The 17,870-nt window shown below is 38.3% G+C and overlaps 1 protein-coding gene across 2 annotated transcripts in view; it reads right to left on the bottom strand.

The window, feature by feature from the left end:
* Positions 1-17,870, bottom strand: part of LOC130103166 (kelch-like protein 29) — a 305,231-nt gene that overhangs the window by 29,491 nt on the left and 257,870 nt on the right. For both annotated transcript variants that reach the window (XM_056269368.1, XM_056269369.1), the window contains 2 exons: positions 3,934-4,116; positions 3,370-3,550 (listed from right to left, as the gene is read on the bottom strand). In XM_056269368.1, coding sequence (XP_056125343.1) covers positions 3,370-3,550; positions 3,934-4,116 — 364 coding nt within the window. The remainder of the gene's footprint in view (positions 1-3,369; positions 3,551-3,933; positions 4,117-17,870) is intronic.

The following is a 17,870-nucleotide window of genomic DNA, read 5'->3' as shown; positions in this document are numbered from 1 at the left end:
TACCTTATATTAGCCAGTACTTTCTAGGTAAGTACACTGTAAGTACACGTAAGTACTGTACTGTAAAAGGAAGCGTTACCGAAAGTTGTTATTGATGATTATTATTTGGGATGATCAATTAGTTGTCGCAGCTGCACCCAACATCAAAATATCATACAGTGCAGACACTTCTGAGTGTTTAACGCTAAACAGCCCTCAGCACATTATTACAGCAGCACAGCATCTCTCTCAAACACACACCGTCCACATCTCAGTCATAACCTGTGTTAGTTTAGCGCTGACACGCCGTAAATGACTCCATGACGGGGAAGTAAAACGAGGTGGCGCGTGGAGAGCGCTCACTCGTCTGGGAGAGACGCTAATACTTGTGCTGATCCTAGCGCTCGCTCAGATGCTGACATGTACAGGAGTGTCGTGCAGACCCCATAACAACAACTACAACAAAACACCCGCATGTACACTTGTGCAAACCTATGGCTGCAAACTCAAATCAAATATTCAAGGTGTTTGACGTTGTTAAAACCCAAATATCATGCTATTTGCTTGCAAAAATTTGTTTATCCCTGTGGCTAGTAGTTCGGCTAAACTCGCATGCCTGGTGTCAATAATGATAATATAATGGTGAGGAGTTGGTTTAGGATATGGATTTCATATGCAGCACATACAGGTTGAACTGCTCCGCTGGGTGAGGGATGCTTATCAGCTTAACACAGTATACATACACGCAGTGGTTAAAGTGGGATTTGGCAGGTGGGGGAGTCTCACCGTGGGACAACATATTGAGTATCGTGGTATAGCAATACTTTTTGGTATAATTATCACGCACAGACATGTGCAATAAAATGTGAGATATTTAGGGGGGTTTGGGGGCATGCTCCCCCGAGAAATTTTTGATTTCTCTGACCTACAAATGTGCAATTTAAGACTTTTGAAGGCCCAAAAAATGGATAATAAATAGCTTTTAAACCCATGGGCATTAGATTATTTTGTCAATACCTGCTCTCTCCTCATCTACATCTTTCTTTTTCTCTCAGTCTCCTTATCCTGGCCTATTTCTTCCCCTCCTAAAGCTGAACTTTGACTGATAGTCTTTTCATTTCCGTCTGTGTCAGTGAAGAAAGTAAACATAGGCTTAACTGATATTTATATGTTTTATGAATCATTTTCTTAAACAAGTTGATATACTTACTCGGCTACCAGGTAAGTATTGCCAATAGGAACCTTCTACAAGCTTTGGAATTTGAAAAGTAATTTTAAATAATACAAATTATTGGCTACGTTTAACGCAGTTGGTGGAATTGGCAGACGTTCCCTTAGGCATCATGCACTGTGCAAACGCGTCAAAGCATTCTCAGGTATAAATATGCAGCATTAATGCACGTAGGTGATTTTGAACGAATATTTCATGTCGATATACAATGGTTACATAATGTTAAAACTAATCCTGCTATTGATATCTTTATAAGACCCTAGAACAGTGGCTAGGGAAAACAAATGTCAGGCGAAATATCGAACCTAAAACTAACTTTACCGCGCTCAACCACCGTGAGTGCATTTCACGCATTTGTAATCGCTCTCGTTCAGCGGGGAGGGAGGTTGGTTGGTCGGTCAGTCGGCTCGGGACCAGCGAGATTCGTTGAGATTAATGAATCTATTTATTTATTTATTTATTTATTTATCTGAGGTGCCGGAATGCAGTGAGGGGCCCACTTTAACCCCTGCATACACGTCCTGCGCGCTTCAAGGCTTCATACATTAACATGTAAAATTGATATAAGATGATCATATATACAGCTCATTTCTGGTGGGGAAAGGGAAAATTCTTGGTTATTAAGTTCATAGGTGCCGGGGGGGAAGTTCCTGCATCATAATTTGATGGACGTTACTGAAAAGAAATATCAAATTATAGGTTTTCATTTTGCCAGACTGATAGGGACTCCTGAGCTCCTTTCAGGCTAGTAATGAGCTGCGGCGGGCTCCTTTAATACAGCCCATAATGTTTTTTTGATTGCCCCATTTAATCTTGCCCTCGTGTGCCGCCCACAATTGGAGCATCAGACCATTTCGCAGTCCCGCTCCAAGAGGTTAAACACATTCACATAAGGAGATATAAGGAGAGAAATGTATCTGTCCCCATAATGCAGTGCTTCACATAGCCAATTGATCAAGGTTTCGCTGCGCTCGAGTCATGTCGGAAAGATCGTATTTAGGAGCTCAGCACACACACGCAGCAACATCAAGTCATAATAAGTGGGAAACTTTGGATTTTCTTCAGGCCAGATTTTCCGTGTGTTAATTAAGGAAACACTGTGGAAGCAAATTGATATTGATCACAAGTTGTAATTATGAATGTTGACAGCACAATTGATTTAGTATGCATTTTATGTACGGCTATTGAGGAACAGCAAGAAAGCTTGCTGGAAAAATACAACTTATTCAGCTGGTTCATAAGTAGGCTTGTTTGATTATTTCCCAGCATTCTCTGTAGCAGCACCAGAATGATATAGAGTACAGATAAAAAGATCAGTTAAAGGTGCAGTAAGCGATTTTTGTTTCGATTGTGTTTCACAGAACTAAGATATGCTGTCTGTTGCAAGAATATTCTCATGTGTCATCTTTGCTTGTTTGTTCACTTGCATTATTATTATTATAAGCCTGGAATATCTAAACCTCCTCTGGCCGTTTCAAGCATTGGCTCCCAAAGTGTGTCCGAAAAGTGAGATGACATATTCCTAATATATGTTTTTTTATTTTCTAGTTTTCCCTTTTAGTAATCGTTATAACCCCTTAAAGGGTTAGTTCACCCAAAAATTTAAATTCTGTCATTATTACTCACCCTCATGTTGTTACAAACCTGTAAGAGTTTCATTCATCTTCAGAACACAAATGAAGATCTTTTTAATGAAATCTGAGAGATTTCTGTCCCTTTGACAGCTACGCAACTACCACTTTGACGCTTCAAAAAGTTCATAAAGAGATCGTAAAACTAATCCATATGAATTAAGCAGTTTAGTCCAAATTCTCTGAAGAGACTCAATCGCTTTATATTCAGTGAACTCATTTTTCAGGATTCAGTTTTACGATCTCTTTATTAACTTTTTGAAGCGTCACACTTGTAAAATATTAGTTACTTGGATTATAGTGTTATTTAGGGAGAAAAAAAAATACAAAACTGCTCCTCGTTTCACCCAAAATCACTCAAATGTGAATTGCATTGTAAACATGCAACACATTACTAACTGCTAGCATATAGGAAAGCCACTTACTCCAGCTTTGAGTTTAAACTTGCAATATGAATCATTAGAGAAGCCATCATGATGCATCTGTGAATGTATTTCCCCCCAGCTAGTTAACTGCAGGACAAATTACCTTTCCACATGGTCCAAGTTTCCAGCCACCCCGAGTCCTCCAATAGCGTAGAGTTTGCCATCATACACCAAGCTGTTGTGCCTGCAGCGAGAGACAGTCATCCGGGACACCAGGTTCCAGTTGTCCAGAAGTGACATGTAGCACCACACATCTGCCACTGTCACCCCTGACTCTGTACCACCTGGAAACAAGACGACACACCATCATGACTTGACATTGCACAAAGTCAATGTTGAAAAAGCTCGGGAAAAAATTGGGGCATAAATTTACACTCATCTATAAACTGTTTACCGATGCAGCGCAGTCACCAACATTTGTAATGCGATCTGAGGAACTAGAAGCTGGACGGAAACGTGACCTTCAAGTGATAAAGGATTTGTGGGATTTATCTGGCATGGAAACCAATAGCTGTTTTGATATAGCGAGGCCGGGAGAATCCAATGATTAATGTACGCAGCAACGCCAATTCTTCATCAGATCATTGCAAGAAACAGTCCGCGTCTGGGAAGTGACCACAGATTCTGCAAGCTTGATATACGACCTTCCCTCTAAAATCTGACGTACCTGACAGATAAATATTGTCCCCGGCGGAGATGACGCTGAAGAACTCGCGGTCGTAAAACGGGAGGCTGGCCAGAGGATACCATTTGCTGTTCTGCGGGTTGAAGCAGGTGACAGCCGTCAGGGAGCGCTGGTTCATGCCCACCGCCTGCCTTCCTCCGACCAACACGACCACCTCTGCTACACCTGCGGGTTAGACAGAGGATACAAACATATGAGTGCTTGATGGCCCCGGTGGAGGCGCTGGCGATGTGTTGAAATAGAGAGCCTGACAAAGGCTGGGAGTGCAGTTATTCTTCATGGCGGGTTGATGGACTGCAGGGACCCCCAAAGAAGATTGCTGCTCCTCCACGCCGTTGCTCAGAGCAGAAAACGTGAAAATCGAAAACCCACAGAGCTTCAGTACAGTCTCTATCTATCTATCTATCTATCTATCTATCTATCTATCTATCTATCTATCTATCTATCTATCTATCTATCTATCTATCTATCTATCTATCTATCTATCTATCTATCTATCTATCGTATCTGTATCTATCTATCTATCTATCTATCTATCTATCTATCGTATCTGTATCTATCTATCTATCTATCTATCTATCTTTATTTTTATTTTACTGAGCTTTATGCTTAAAACAAGAATACAACTCAAATAAAGAATAAAAAAAGAATAAAAATAGGAAACAAAATGTTATATTCAATGATATTTAATTTTTTTGTTTTTCATTTGTATTTCTGAAGTCATTTTTACATACTGTTTACCATTTTAAATATCCTAAATACAAATAATAAAATAATATTTAAATAATAATAATTGATCTAACTTGACTTAAATGACACAATAAACATGTTGCTTTTATCGAATACATTTCACTTGTTTTTTCTTTATATTTAACCCCTGAGAAAGTGGCAGAAAATTATATTTCATATTCTCTGAAAATCTGAAAATTTTGATTTAGTATGGAGATATTAAATTGGTCAGAATTTACAGTAAAGACTTTTGCATTGTTACAAATGATTTCTATTTTAAATAAATGGTGATGTTTTGTACTTTAAATTCATGAAAGAATCCTGAAACAAATGTACAGCTGTTTCCATAAAACAGTTTCTTGAACAGCAAATCATCATATTAGAATGATTTCTGAAGGATCATGTGACACTGAAGACTGGAGTAATGAAGCTGAAAAATTTTCCGAAAAATTCCATTTTAAAATATATTTAAAAACAATTGTAATATTATTTCAAAACAATACTGTTTTTACTGCATTTTTCTTTTAAAAAACTTTTTTTAAATCTAACCAACCCCAAACTTTTGATTGTTAGTACATGTAAAATAAATGAAAAAGAATATTACATTAAATTTAAAATATAACACATAATATCATATTATATAAAAACTGGTGTTTAGGTTACCCAACAGCCCACATGAAGAGTCTGTCCATGCATGTGTGTCCAATGAAGAGTGTAAGTGAATTATCAGAGCTTAACTAAACTCATAACCATCTGTTTGGCTGCATGCCCTCAAGTGTCTTACAGCCCAGGGCACATTGGCTTCAGCACTACATGAAATGCATCACGGGCACCTGTGCACTCATCCATGGTCCTCTATTCTGCTTCTTTCATTTTTGTGAAGTGTTCAGATGAAATATGCCTGTTTAGCACATGCAAATAGAACAAATACACAGTTCTAAAACAGACCCTACTCTAAAATCAGATTGTCACACCTGCGTCCACACATTACATCGAAGTCATAGCACGGTCTCTGGTTTCTAACTCCATTAAGTTAGGCTAATGAATTATTTTACTAGAACTGTTTATTATTGGAAGAAAACAACACTATTACCATTGATACTCATTCAACTTTGGTGTGTAACTCACTGTCTGTTTAAAGAATGATACCTCAAATCATGTAGATGTTGAGAAGAGGTGTGCTATTCCTTTTCTAACCAATCAGATGTTTCACCTGGCAGAAAAAAAACTTTGGGTAAAAGTAGTGTAGTAGTGGCTAAAAGTGATGTCAGGAGGGGATATTTGTGTTTAATGACCCTAACAAGTTCAATTAAACCACTAAAATATGAGGAAAGTACTTTCTATATTTTAAATATGAAGGACAAACAAAACACTAAACTTGGTATTTATATGACAAAATTATTTGGCAAAAAAAGGGGTGAACTACAGCTACAGGTGTTATTTTATGTGCAATAAACAAATAAAAAATACAGAAAAGCAAAAAGCTGACAGAAACAAGCATAGATCTGGTTGGTTGTCTCTTGTTTTTGCATATGTTCATAATGTCTTTGTATGACAGCCTGGCCAAAAATTATGTCTACACAATTTAGCATGTTTCATTGTGTTATCGCCTATTAAACAATTATTAAACAATTGAACAATTAACCATTTTTAATAATATTTTAATACAGAACATCACGACTTTTGGCCAGTATTGTACATTGAAAGAGGGTCTTGAGCCGTAACTAGAGACCAGAATATTATATAGAGGGATTTGGATGCGGTCTCTTTAAAATTTTGAGACCCAGAACATCCTATCAATGCAAGATAAACATAAAACGAACAGAAAAAAAAAAAATTCCCAAAGACTAGAATATCAAAGAGATTTTGGGGCTTTTTGAGTTGGAACTGCATGCCTAACAACCACCTCACTGCATTTATCTTTAATAAATAAGGCCTAAATGTTCCCGCAGGAGGAAAATGACAGAATTCATCCGGTGTAACTCTATCCAGGTTTATGCTTAGAAAGCCTATTGTTATGTGTGTAAGGGTTCTCGCGCTCAGACCTCCTGCATCATGTCTACACCGGCGCAGGGCTTGTCATCAAATCGCCTCGTAGAGACCGGCTTTTGTTTAAGGTGCAGGAAGAGAGGCGTCGAGAGAGCAGAGGAAAGTGAGAGAGCGACGTGAAGACATCCTTGAGCTTCTTTTACCCGCTGGCTCATCTTTCCGAATCAATACTTCCTCTGCGCTCCCCTGACAACAGCCGCCTGCCTGATCCATGGGCTTCTCTCTGCTCCAGCATCCCTCTTTTACAATGTTGTCATTTTTTTCTCCTTCTCCTTTTCACTCTGTCTCTTTCTAAATCTTAGTTATTCTCTCCTGGCCAGGTAAAAACACAAGCAGAGTGGAAAAGAGGGAGAGAAACCCCCCCAGCAAAATCGAGAGGAAAAAACCCCGCATGAAGGGATTTGTCTTAACTGAGACCTGAGGAAGGCCCAGACTGCACTAGTGCTCATTCGTGAACCATATGGTGTCTGATCTGATGGAAATCAACCACTCAGCATCCTTCAGGCGAACAGGTAGACCAGACAAACATGCAAATGAGGAGAAAGGTCCCTTCTTTACTGGCTGCATTTTGTCAAATTAAAATGAATAGATACTATATCTTTTTTTATACAATTATTGTATAACTGTAAATAGCTAAATTACATTTATACACTGTAAACAATTTGTAAGTACAATCAACTTGGTTTTTTAAGTCATTTCAACTTAAATTAGTTGAATCTTGTATAACATACAAATAAAGTTGAAATTGCTTACCTTATTTTGATGAGTTAAAGCTATGTAAAAACATGTTGTCAAAACTTATTGATCGTATAATTTTTTTACAGTGTACCTTTAGAAAGTTATGGTAACACTTAAAGGGATAGTTCGGCCAAAAATTATATTTAACCCATGCATTACTCACCCTCAAGCCGTTCGAGATGCACATGTCAATCTTGTTTCAGACGAAAACATTTTCAGTTATTTTAGAAAATGTCTTAGACCCTTCAGTGGATATAATGTGAAGCAATGGGGTCCACCTCCTTCAAGTCCCAAAATGTGCATACATCCTTCACAAAAGTAATCCATCCGGCTCCAGGGGGATAAACGGAGGCCTTCTGAGGGTAATCCGTGCGGTTTTGTCGTAAAAATATACATATTTAAAACTTTATAAATGAAAATATCTGACTTCCGGCAACGATCGACGCGCGTTCACGGGTGATGGAAGTCGGCGTACGAGGTATGACGTAGCGTAGGAACCGTCGTGACGTAGAACGAACGCGCCAGCGCAGCCAGAGAGCAGAGCAAAACAAATCACCCGTGAACGCGCGTCGATCGTTGCCGGAAGTCAGATATTTTCATTTATAAAGTTTTAGATATGTATATTTTTATGACAAAACCGCACGGATTACCCTCAGAAGGCCTTCGTTTATCCCGAGCCGGATGGATTACTTTTGTGAAGGATGTATGCACATTTTGGGACTTGAAGGAGGTGGACCCCATTGATTCACATTATATCCAGGGTCTAAGACATTTTCTAAAATAACTGAAAATGTGTTCGTCTGAAACAAGATTGACATGTGCATCTCGAACGGCTTGAGGGTGAGTAATGCATGGGTTAAATATCATTTTTGGCCGAACTATCCTTTTAAATTAAAGTCTTTATATAGGCTAATGCATTATAAAAGCTTTTTTAATGCCTTGCATGCACCTTATAATGCATTGTGTGGTCTCATGAATAATTGTAACCACAGTTCTAATACATTATAATACTTATAATTATAATTAAACACACCTTTAGAAAGTATAATGCATTAAAACACATGACAAACAACCAATTTCTGATGTAACAAGGAGTCTGCAAATAGTATAATGCATTTTAACTTTGGTAACAATTATTTATGAAGAGATATAATGCATTATAACATACATTATGAATACCTTTATAATGCATTATACATAAAGGCTTTAAAAAAGTGTTAAAGCCAAAGTTACATGCAAGTTCAAGTTTTATTGGTCACATACACAATCATAAACAGTACAATCTGTGGTGAAATGCTTTGTATGACTCTCCACAGAATACCAAAAATATTTCAAATATAGTGTGAAAAACTCAGAAAGGAACTGCATCTCCATAATAGATGAGTTGACCAGAGAGTGGTGGAAAATCTAAGAAATGAACCTGAGACACGTCAAAGAAGGCGGAGCCTCAGAGCCACACCTACCAATTACATAATCTATTACATAGTCCGAAGGTGTTTACCAGCCAAACTCCCGAAACGAACACAAAACAAAGTGGATGTGAACAAAAAGATTTGGCCTGCTTTTGTTTGAAATGACGTCACACCAGTTTGTTCTTCGATTTTGCTTAAAGTATATCGGAGCCTTTAGTGTAGTTGTTGTTTGTTTTGTTTTTTTTATATTTAAAGAAGCTCAAATATTGTTTTGATTTATTATTTTGGTCACTAAATTATTGTATTAGTAAATATTAATAACGTTGACTGGATGTTGACTTGCAGTATGTTCCTGATGATGAATATTGTAATTTGTTTATCAACTAAAAAAGAAAAAAAACATGGGAGGTCTATAAGAAAAAAATCCCATTCAGACGGAGAGCAACTAGATGTTCAGTTATTGTCAGTGAATACTTTCCTTTCACTGTAACCCCAAAAGGGCAAACACAGTCATTTCCTATTTCCTGTGAGATTTGAGATTTTTCGAGCAGCAGTTAACCTTTTTCAGCCTTCAACAGTCCTGCTAAACCAACGTTGAATTCCTTAATGAGGTGTGCGGATTTTAATTGAGTTACCACCATTCATCAGCCAAAATCATGCTTAATCATAGAAAAGTAGAAGTGAGAAAACTGGCCCAATAGGAGTGCAGCCAGCACCTGTCAGTCAAGCTGGTCAGGGGCGGAGCACACGGTTCCCACATCTACTTTTCCTCTTTGCCTGATTCCACCCACTTATGTCGACGCTAGCAGCGTGATGAGCAGCAGATACAGGAAGAGATACGTACTTTGACAGGTGAGCTTATTCTCGGTCTGAGTGCACAGCCTCCCACAGGACAATCACCCCTGTCTCTTCCACATCACTTCCCCTTAATGAGTCCTATCTATGGCATTGGCTCAGCGGCTGCCATCGGTAAATAACGGTTTGCCAGACGGGACGTCAGGGCAGCCAGGTAACTCTCATCCCCTACTGAGCTAAAGAGCGATAATGATAACATCCAGGGCCAGGAAAGACTGTAAATAACTGTCTCTTTTTCTTTCCTCCTGAACTCAATCTCTTCTTCACATTGGGAGGAAACCCAAACCTGCTCTAAACCACCACCACCTAGAACGAAACCCCTGGCCGAGACCGGTCTGCTCACAAGCGCTTGATTTTCATCTAATTGCCCTTTGTCTTGCTCTTTCCGACCATTAAAATCTGGATCTTTGAGTCCAGAAGAGAGGAATTCTCTCTCTCTATACGTCTCGCTCTCTCTCCACTGAGACTCTCCCGACCGGTTGCGGTAGCGGGCAGAGATAAATTGCAGCCTTAAATCCGCTTGTCAAAAAGACGTGGCGGGCAGGTGATGCTGTGGGCGCCAGTGACCGTCTGAACTTTGCATGTGGGCTTTTACCCCTGTCATTTCACTGCTCTTCATTCCAGTCCCACCGGAGTGAGTCAAAAAGCATTACAAATGAAAAGAGAGGATAAGTTAGGCCTGAAAAAGTCATTAAGCGCTCTACTCCAGAAGAACATTTTCTGGGGATGATGATGATGATGATGTATTAAGGGATAAAATGAAAACCATTTTGCTTGCCTAACAAGAATGCATGTACAAAGTGCCCTTTAAAGCTGCCTGTAACCTTGCGATCTCTCACTCCTTCTCAGCTTTTACTGCATATTATGGTAAACAAAAGAAGTGGGAATGTTTACTGGACAGTCCAACTCACTGTTTCAGATACTGCAGTTGTTTTCTCATGTAGGTGCTGTAATATTGGCAAATTGGCGTAACTGATCCTTTGATAAGCTCCACCGCACTTGGTTCCTGTTGCTAACTCAGAAAAGCTTGATTGATTCTAGTGTTGTCAAACGTACCAGTAATACTGGTACCAGTCAACAACAACATCAAAAAAGTTGACTGTAGTACCGAGTAAAAGGTATATTCGTTACCCGCTGATAGATGCGGATTTCAGACATTCTAGTTCGTGTTTGTTTGAGCACTCTTTGAGCGTCAAAGGTTCTATTTACAGCGTGTTTTAACAAGCATTGAGCATTGTAGCCAATCACAATCATTTCTGTTGAGCACGTGAACGCAAAAGCACCTCTGTGCCAACTAACTTGTCACTAAGTTAGTCAGAATCCGCTCAACACTTATGAAAATGCACAAGGTTTTGTTTTACAATTAAGAGATTTGTTGTACAACTAAGCAGTGTTGCACAGTACAATTATTTATATATATACTGACAGCCCTATCTATATACAGTATATTGACAGTATAATATCATTGAATAAAACTGTATTATAAATGGATTAAAAACATATTAAAAATGGCCCCAGTTGCCTCAAACAATCACTTTGATTCCACCAAATTTGATGACACAAGCCTTGCCAACCTGGCAAATTTAAAGGCCTCATTGTAACAGCCTGGGATAATATAAATGTAAAACACCTGGGAGCCTGAGAACACAACATATTGACATAAACATAACTTTGTTTCCCAGTGAACTGATTTGAACCTGCGTGCCTAAAGCCAGCCAGCCAATCCAATCAGATTGGCATTAAAAAAAATAAACTCGTCATTTGCTTGTGCAATATAGGATTGTGTCGAATTATTCAGGATTTAGGGAGACCAAATGAAATTATGTAAAAAGAAATCAATTATTGAAAATATTATATTGCTTGAGTGCTAATCTGAGAGGATGATGCGTCCCCTTCAACAGCATTTAATTGCATTAAAACTACAAAAGTTCTCTGTCTTTTATCTGTGCTGTCTTTAGGAGCATTCACGGCATGTCGTAATTACCGTAATTACGAGATTTCAACTTGTAAAAGGCGGTCACGTCCTCGTAAAGTTCGTAATTACAACTTGTAAGCTGGGAGCTCCTACTTGTACCACATGACCACTGTACCACCTGAGAGCTGCAGATTCATTTACGTCACGTGTTCTCGGAATTACGGTAATTATGACATGACGTGAACACAGCAATTTATCAGTGCTACAGTACCATTCACAACAGAGCTGTGAAAAATTCAGAATTGAAGAATTGGTTCTCTTTCAATTCATGAGTGTGACTTTGAATTGGCCTCACATAACAGGAAGTTGAACTGGAATTTGAACTGGAATGACAGGAAAATGAATTTACAACGTGGTCCACAAACATTAATTTAATAAATAAACATGAAATACATAAAGTACTTACATTTTTTTTATAGATCTATCAGTATTATAAACCTTATAAAATTGTCAGTCTTTGCTTGAAATATATAAATTTATATAATAAAAAATGACATACGGGTGAAACTCGAAAAATTAGAATATGGTGCAAAAGTTCATTTATTTCAGTAATTCAACTCAAAAGGTGAAACTAATATATTATATAGACTCATTACATGCAAAGTGAGATATTTCAAGCCTTTATTTGTTATGATTTTGATGAATATGGCTTACAGCTTATGAAAACCCCAAATTTAAAATTAGAATATTGTGAAAAGGTTTTCATAGCTGTAAGCCATAATCATCAAAATTATAAGAAACAAAGGCTTGGAATATCTCACTTTGCATGTAATGAGTCTATAATATATTAGTGTGTCACCTTTTAAGTTGAATTACTGAAATAAATGAACTTTTGCACGATATTCAAAATTTCACCTGTAAATATATAAAGCCTTTTTTACATTCTAATATCTTACATTCAAATGTGAATTGGAATTCTGCATCATGTTTGCTACCTCAATTCAAATTCAAATCAAATTCAGGAAGTGAAATGGAATTTATCCACAGAATTCTGAATGGTGCACAACTCTGACTCATACAGTATGGGCACCAAAATGCTGTTTTAACTCGATCGGGAACTTTTCCGGCAATGTTACAACTTCTTAAACTGCTGGAGCTGATTTTCCAATGGGTCCTTTTCAAAAATGAGCTCTAAATGGAAAAACGCTGTTAAATGTATGCTGTCTGAAGCTGAGACTAAGAGCTGCTCAGCCACCAGGCACACTATCTGCACATAAAGTCCACTGTACTGCGAGCTGTCATTTTCCAGGGACCCAAACAGCAATCAAACGGCATGCCTCTGCCCCTCGCAACAAGAGAAATAGCTCCCGGACAGGAAGTAAGACATGATTCTGACTGAGCTTTGTGCTTGGGAGAGAGAATTTCTCCCTGTAGAGCACTGCGCATACATTACCCATCCGTCTCTTAACAGCAGTGTCTTATTTAATAGTTTATCAACCAAAAATGTTAGTCATTCTTGAATACAGCAGCATTAAGTGGACAAAAATTTCCAAACGGGGGAATTTAAAACACTGCGGGCCCACTGAGCCAAAAACAGTCGCAAAATCATCCACTTCAAAATGCTAATTTCATCCAGCTACTGTAGACGATGGGAAAAGCAATCAACAGCTGAAATGTACCGAGCAAAAAGTTATGATTAGCGCTGACACATTTATCATTTCCATTCTCTAGGACGGATTAATCCAACAAAAATACACATGAACAGGGAATTCAATTGCTCAGTAAAATGTACAAACCACCAATTTTGATACAATAGTAACTGAGCAGCTGGCAATAGCTGAAATTCTCTTGCGATCGTGCTCGGCCTGTTCTTCAAATCCGCTTCAGTAATGTCCACAGGCATCGACAGAGATGCTGAGCTTTAACAGGCAAAGAGACTAATTAAACTGACCGGACCCTGCGTGGAAGGTGAGACGCAGAAAGCAATGAGGTTTGCCCTCCAGTCTTCGCACGACTAAATCAATTAAACAAACGCAGACGTACTGCAAAGCGTCGCCCTTCCGTCCTCACCTTCAAGCTGCTGGTTTGACGATAAAAGCAGTTAGAGAAATGAGTCGGTAAAAGTGGTTTGTGGTCTGTAAAGGACTGGGCTGAGTGTCAAATCAGCACAATCCAATACCTTTGACTCCTTCTGCCGCACGCCAGCAGCTGAATGAATGTTGCTCTGCGAAACGGTGACCTCAATAGAGGGTGTCAAAGCTTTGTGAATCATTGCCAAAAGGAGGGATGGATTCTGAAATGGGAGCTAATTAGTTGATGGACAGCACAAAAATGATATGAGAGAACAAGAGAGATGTACCAGTGACAGGGTGGGGACTATTTTTTTAAATTGATTGAAAGTGACAGTAAAGGTATTTAAAATGTTCTGTCTATCTATACATTAAAGAATCCTGAAGAAAAGAAGCACTGTTTCCTCTAAAAGTTTGAGCAGCACAAATGTTTCAAAATTGAAAATCATAAGAAATGTTTCTTGAGCAGCAAATCAGCATATTAGAATGAGATCACGTGACACTGAAGACTGGAGTAATTCCGTTTTATGATTATAGAAATCAATTATATTTTAAATTGTAATAATACAGCCTAGTGGTATTTATAGCATAGGGGGCGGGACACTTCAGATTCTAGAGAGCATTTGATTGGACAGAAGATGTGATGAGAAGCTGAAGTGCAGAGTGATGTCATACAAATCCGTGATACATTTTAGCGGAAGTGAGAGACTAAGTTTTGAATGCTTATATCTCCTAAATGCAAATTTTGTCATTGTTTTGGAACACACCAGCTCATTCATAACCTTAATGCTAACATATTCATACTAAAAGCTAAAAAGCGTACATTTTAATTTCAGGGGGCCTTTAAAATTCCCCAAACGTTTGCATGGTAGTGTAAATGATATATCGCTATTCATTTGTGTTCCACAGAAGAAAGTCACTCAGATGAGGGTGAGTAAATAATGGCAGAATTATTAGGATAAAATACCCTTTTAACAGTTTCACAAATCCCCAACCTAAAGTATGAGCCACCGCTAATAACACTTCAAACAACAATTTCCTCGTGCTAATTCTCTTAAGAAGGGTCACAATATTAAGCTTCCGCTTTAGTAAAGCTGTTCAAACATCATATTATGTTCAGGGTCAGAGTTAAGCAGAACAGGGTCAACTTTCACACACCTCTTCCCTTATGGTTCTTAATTACGCAGCTGACCTACCCACGAGACTAACTGCTAATCAGAAACAAGTGCGGGGAAACTAAATGAACAAATCATTTGTTATTTGAAGATAATTTGAGTTATAGGCGAGGCTGCCAGCCCGCTGCTGAAAGAGACTGTCGTGAGCTTAATTAGGACGGATTGTCCATCTACATGAGTTACTGGGTGTGAGCCAGGTGTGCCGTCGCCCTGATTTGCTCGGAGGATTTCCATGTGGCAGAAGCAGAGGGAGGAAAGGGCCCAGGTGAATCCCATCAGTCTAAAGACAGCTGGCACTTACCTGTAGCTCTAGAGCTTACCCAAACACACACACACGCATATCCAAACCCCCTGATCGAGTGCAGGCTAGGCGAGGAACCTTTCATGGGTGACATCACTGCACCTCTTCTGTGTCTTTTCATACATAAGAGACTTATCAGCCGAGCTCAGGTGGAGAGTGAATGCATTCAGCCACACAAACACACACACACACACACACACACACACGGCAATTACAAACTCCTGGCAGCGCTTCCTCAATCTCTGTCACTAAAAAAGAAAGCAATTTATGCTCCGAGCTCCGCTTCGTCTTTGACTTCTACCCTAGTTTCCTCTTCTCTTTTTCATAAACGGGTCCTACGGGTGACAGGCCCTCATGCGGTGTTTCATAACCTCGATCAGATGGTCCGCCAGATGGTCAAGCCAGCGACGAGTTCACTCAAGAGTTTTGTACACAGCCAAACAATCAAATACTTAATAAAAAAATGCCGGAGACAAGTCCATCCTTCGTAAGCAAATAAGAGTCACAGATGTTGGAGAGAACACAGAGGACGTGTGTCCAACCAAGCAGCCTTACGGAAAAAGCACTGGGGTGGTACCGTGATACAGTGATGTTTTAGATCAGAAAAACAAACACATCCAAAAGAAAAAAAGCTACATGTAGGACATCAACCAAAGATAGAAAGGTAAATACAAAAAAAGTTGGAACTCTTCAAGATTACTATAATAAATCATTAATGATTTTTTTATTATCTGTATTAAATAATTAATATTATAAATATTATATCAACATCAACATCAATAATAATAAAGTTAAATGCATGAATAAAAACATTAAAAATTGAATACTCATCATACAAGATAATAAACAATGAAAACAAACTGTATATCACTTGAAACAGTGTCAATCGCCAGTTGGTCTGTAAAATTTCAATCAATTCTAACAATGCGATGTTGCGATAACACGAACGTGAATAAACATGAACAACGCTCGGGACAGTTGACTGGCCAGTGCTGCATCGTCGCAAAAGATTTAAATATTCAAGCTAAAGACGATGAGAAAGGGAACTCAATTCATTATTCGCACGCTGTGTGGGAAGTTTAAACATCCGAAGCGCGCGCGACCAGAAAGCCACGTCTCAGACAGCACGTAAATATTGAGCTCTCTTTCATGTCTTCTTGCGCTTGAATGGACAAATCCACACAAAATTATGTAAAAAATGCCCGCCTCTGTGAGTATCCTAGACCTAGCAAACAGTTGGTTATGGCTTAAATGAACATAAACAGTTGAGAAAGAAAATGCATGTGTTAAGATTGTATCAGTATATTGGATCCGTGCATTCGGTCTTAAAGTGACAGCAGCCTAAAAAACCTGCAGCTTGCTCCGTTTTTAATGTTAAAAAACAATCACTGCTCTTGACTGAATAACTTTAATAAGGATTACTGTCTGTTTTTGCAAAAACAGTTTCATGGCTGGTAAATAATTTAATTTGGTAAAATATTTATGGCCGGTAAATTTTCTTATGTCACTGGCAAAACGTCAGTGGTATACTAACTGTGGTATAATAACAATTGTTGAATTTGTACTGGTCAGACAAAGTCTGAGCATCAATACATTGAGGTGAAGAACATACACAACTAAGATTGTTCAATAAACAGGCTATTGAAGGTATTTCAAGGAACATCATGGGTACATTTCTAAGGTACATTTCTAAAAAATATATATAATAACAGTACTTTAGTACTGTTAATTAGTGTTAATTAGTGAAAAAAGATGCTCAAAAACTTTAAACGCTGAACATTCAAGTATGTTGAAGAAGTATCTTTAGAGATTTACTATCTCATACTCACATACTATGAAAACTGGTCAAATCAGTTGTTAATCTACAATCTGGTAAAATTGCTGCTTGAAACATTTACCAGCTGTCACACCATAGAAACAAATCTCACTCAGCTTTGTAAAATGACATTTGTTTACCAATTACTTTAACTCCTCCATGCAGAAAATAAGTTCTGTGAGGTGACACGACATTCACGCACTGCTCGTAACACCAGACAATAATTAAACCTTGCTTTATTGAAAAGAGCCTCCGACTCCTGGACACCAAGTAGGAAAAATCTAGAGCCCAAGAGCAATTTGTTCCTCTGCCGAGGCTACTTATTTCCATAAATATCTCGCTTAACAGTAAAAAACAAACATGTGCTGAAAGTTTGGAAACTATGCATCGTATTTACCAAGCATTTAGAGATGTTTATTAAGAAGAACCCTGGCATTTCTGGAGTCAACTGGAATAAAGCAAGCAGTGTAATGTTTGAGTGTGGCCGACTTGTTCCGCTTGACCGACTCACTAAAAATCTCAGAGCTTTTACTCAGAACTACTTGAATCACTTTTAAGGCCAGAACAACCTACCTCCATTTTTCAGTATTGTGACAATAGTGTAGCTTTTACAGGAACAAACTACTTTTCCATGAAATTGTAGTGTGACAAAACACGTGTTAAGTTCTAATAAAACATGCTATTTTCTTTTCTCTCTCATGTAGGGTTGAAAAATGAATCTAAGTAATTTTAGTGAAATGAATCACTCTAAAGAATAAATTCATTCCAGTGATTTGATTCATTCTACTCAATCAATGATAGTGAATCAACTCATTTAGACATTTCATGTAAGTTAAACCAATACAAAAACTAACAAAAAT

Source organism: Rhinichthys klamathensis, unplaced genomic scaffold (genome assembly GCF_029890125.1).
Source record: "Rhinichthys klamathensis goyatoka isolate OS25496 unplaced genomic scaffold, OSU_Roscu_1.1 h1tg000281l_1, whole genome shotgun sequence".
NCBI classification, from domain to species: domain Eukaryota; kingdom Metazoa; phylum Chordata; class Actinopteri; order Cypriniformes; family Leuciscidae; genus Rhinichthys; species Rhinichthys klamathensis.
This window is presented reverse-complemented; position numbering and strand designations above follow the sequence as displayed.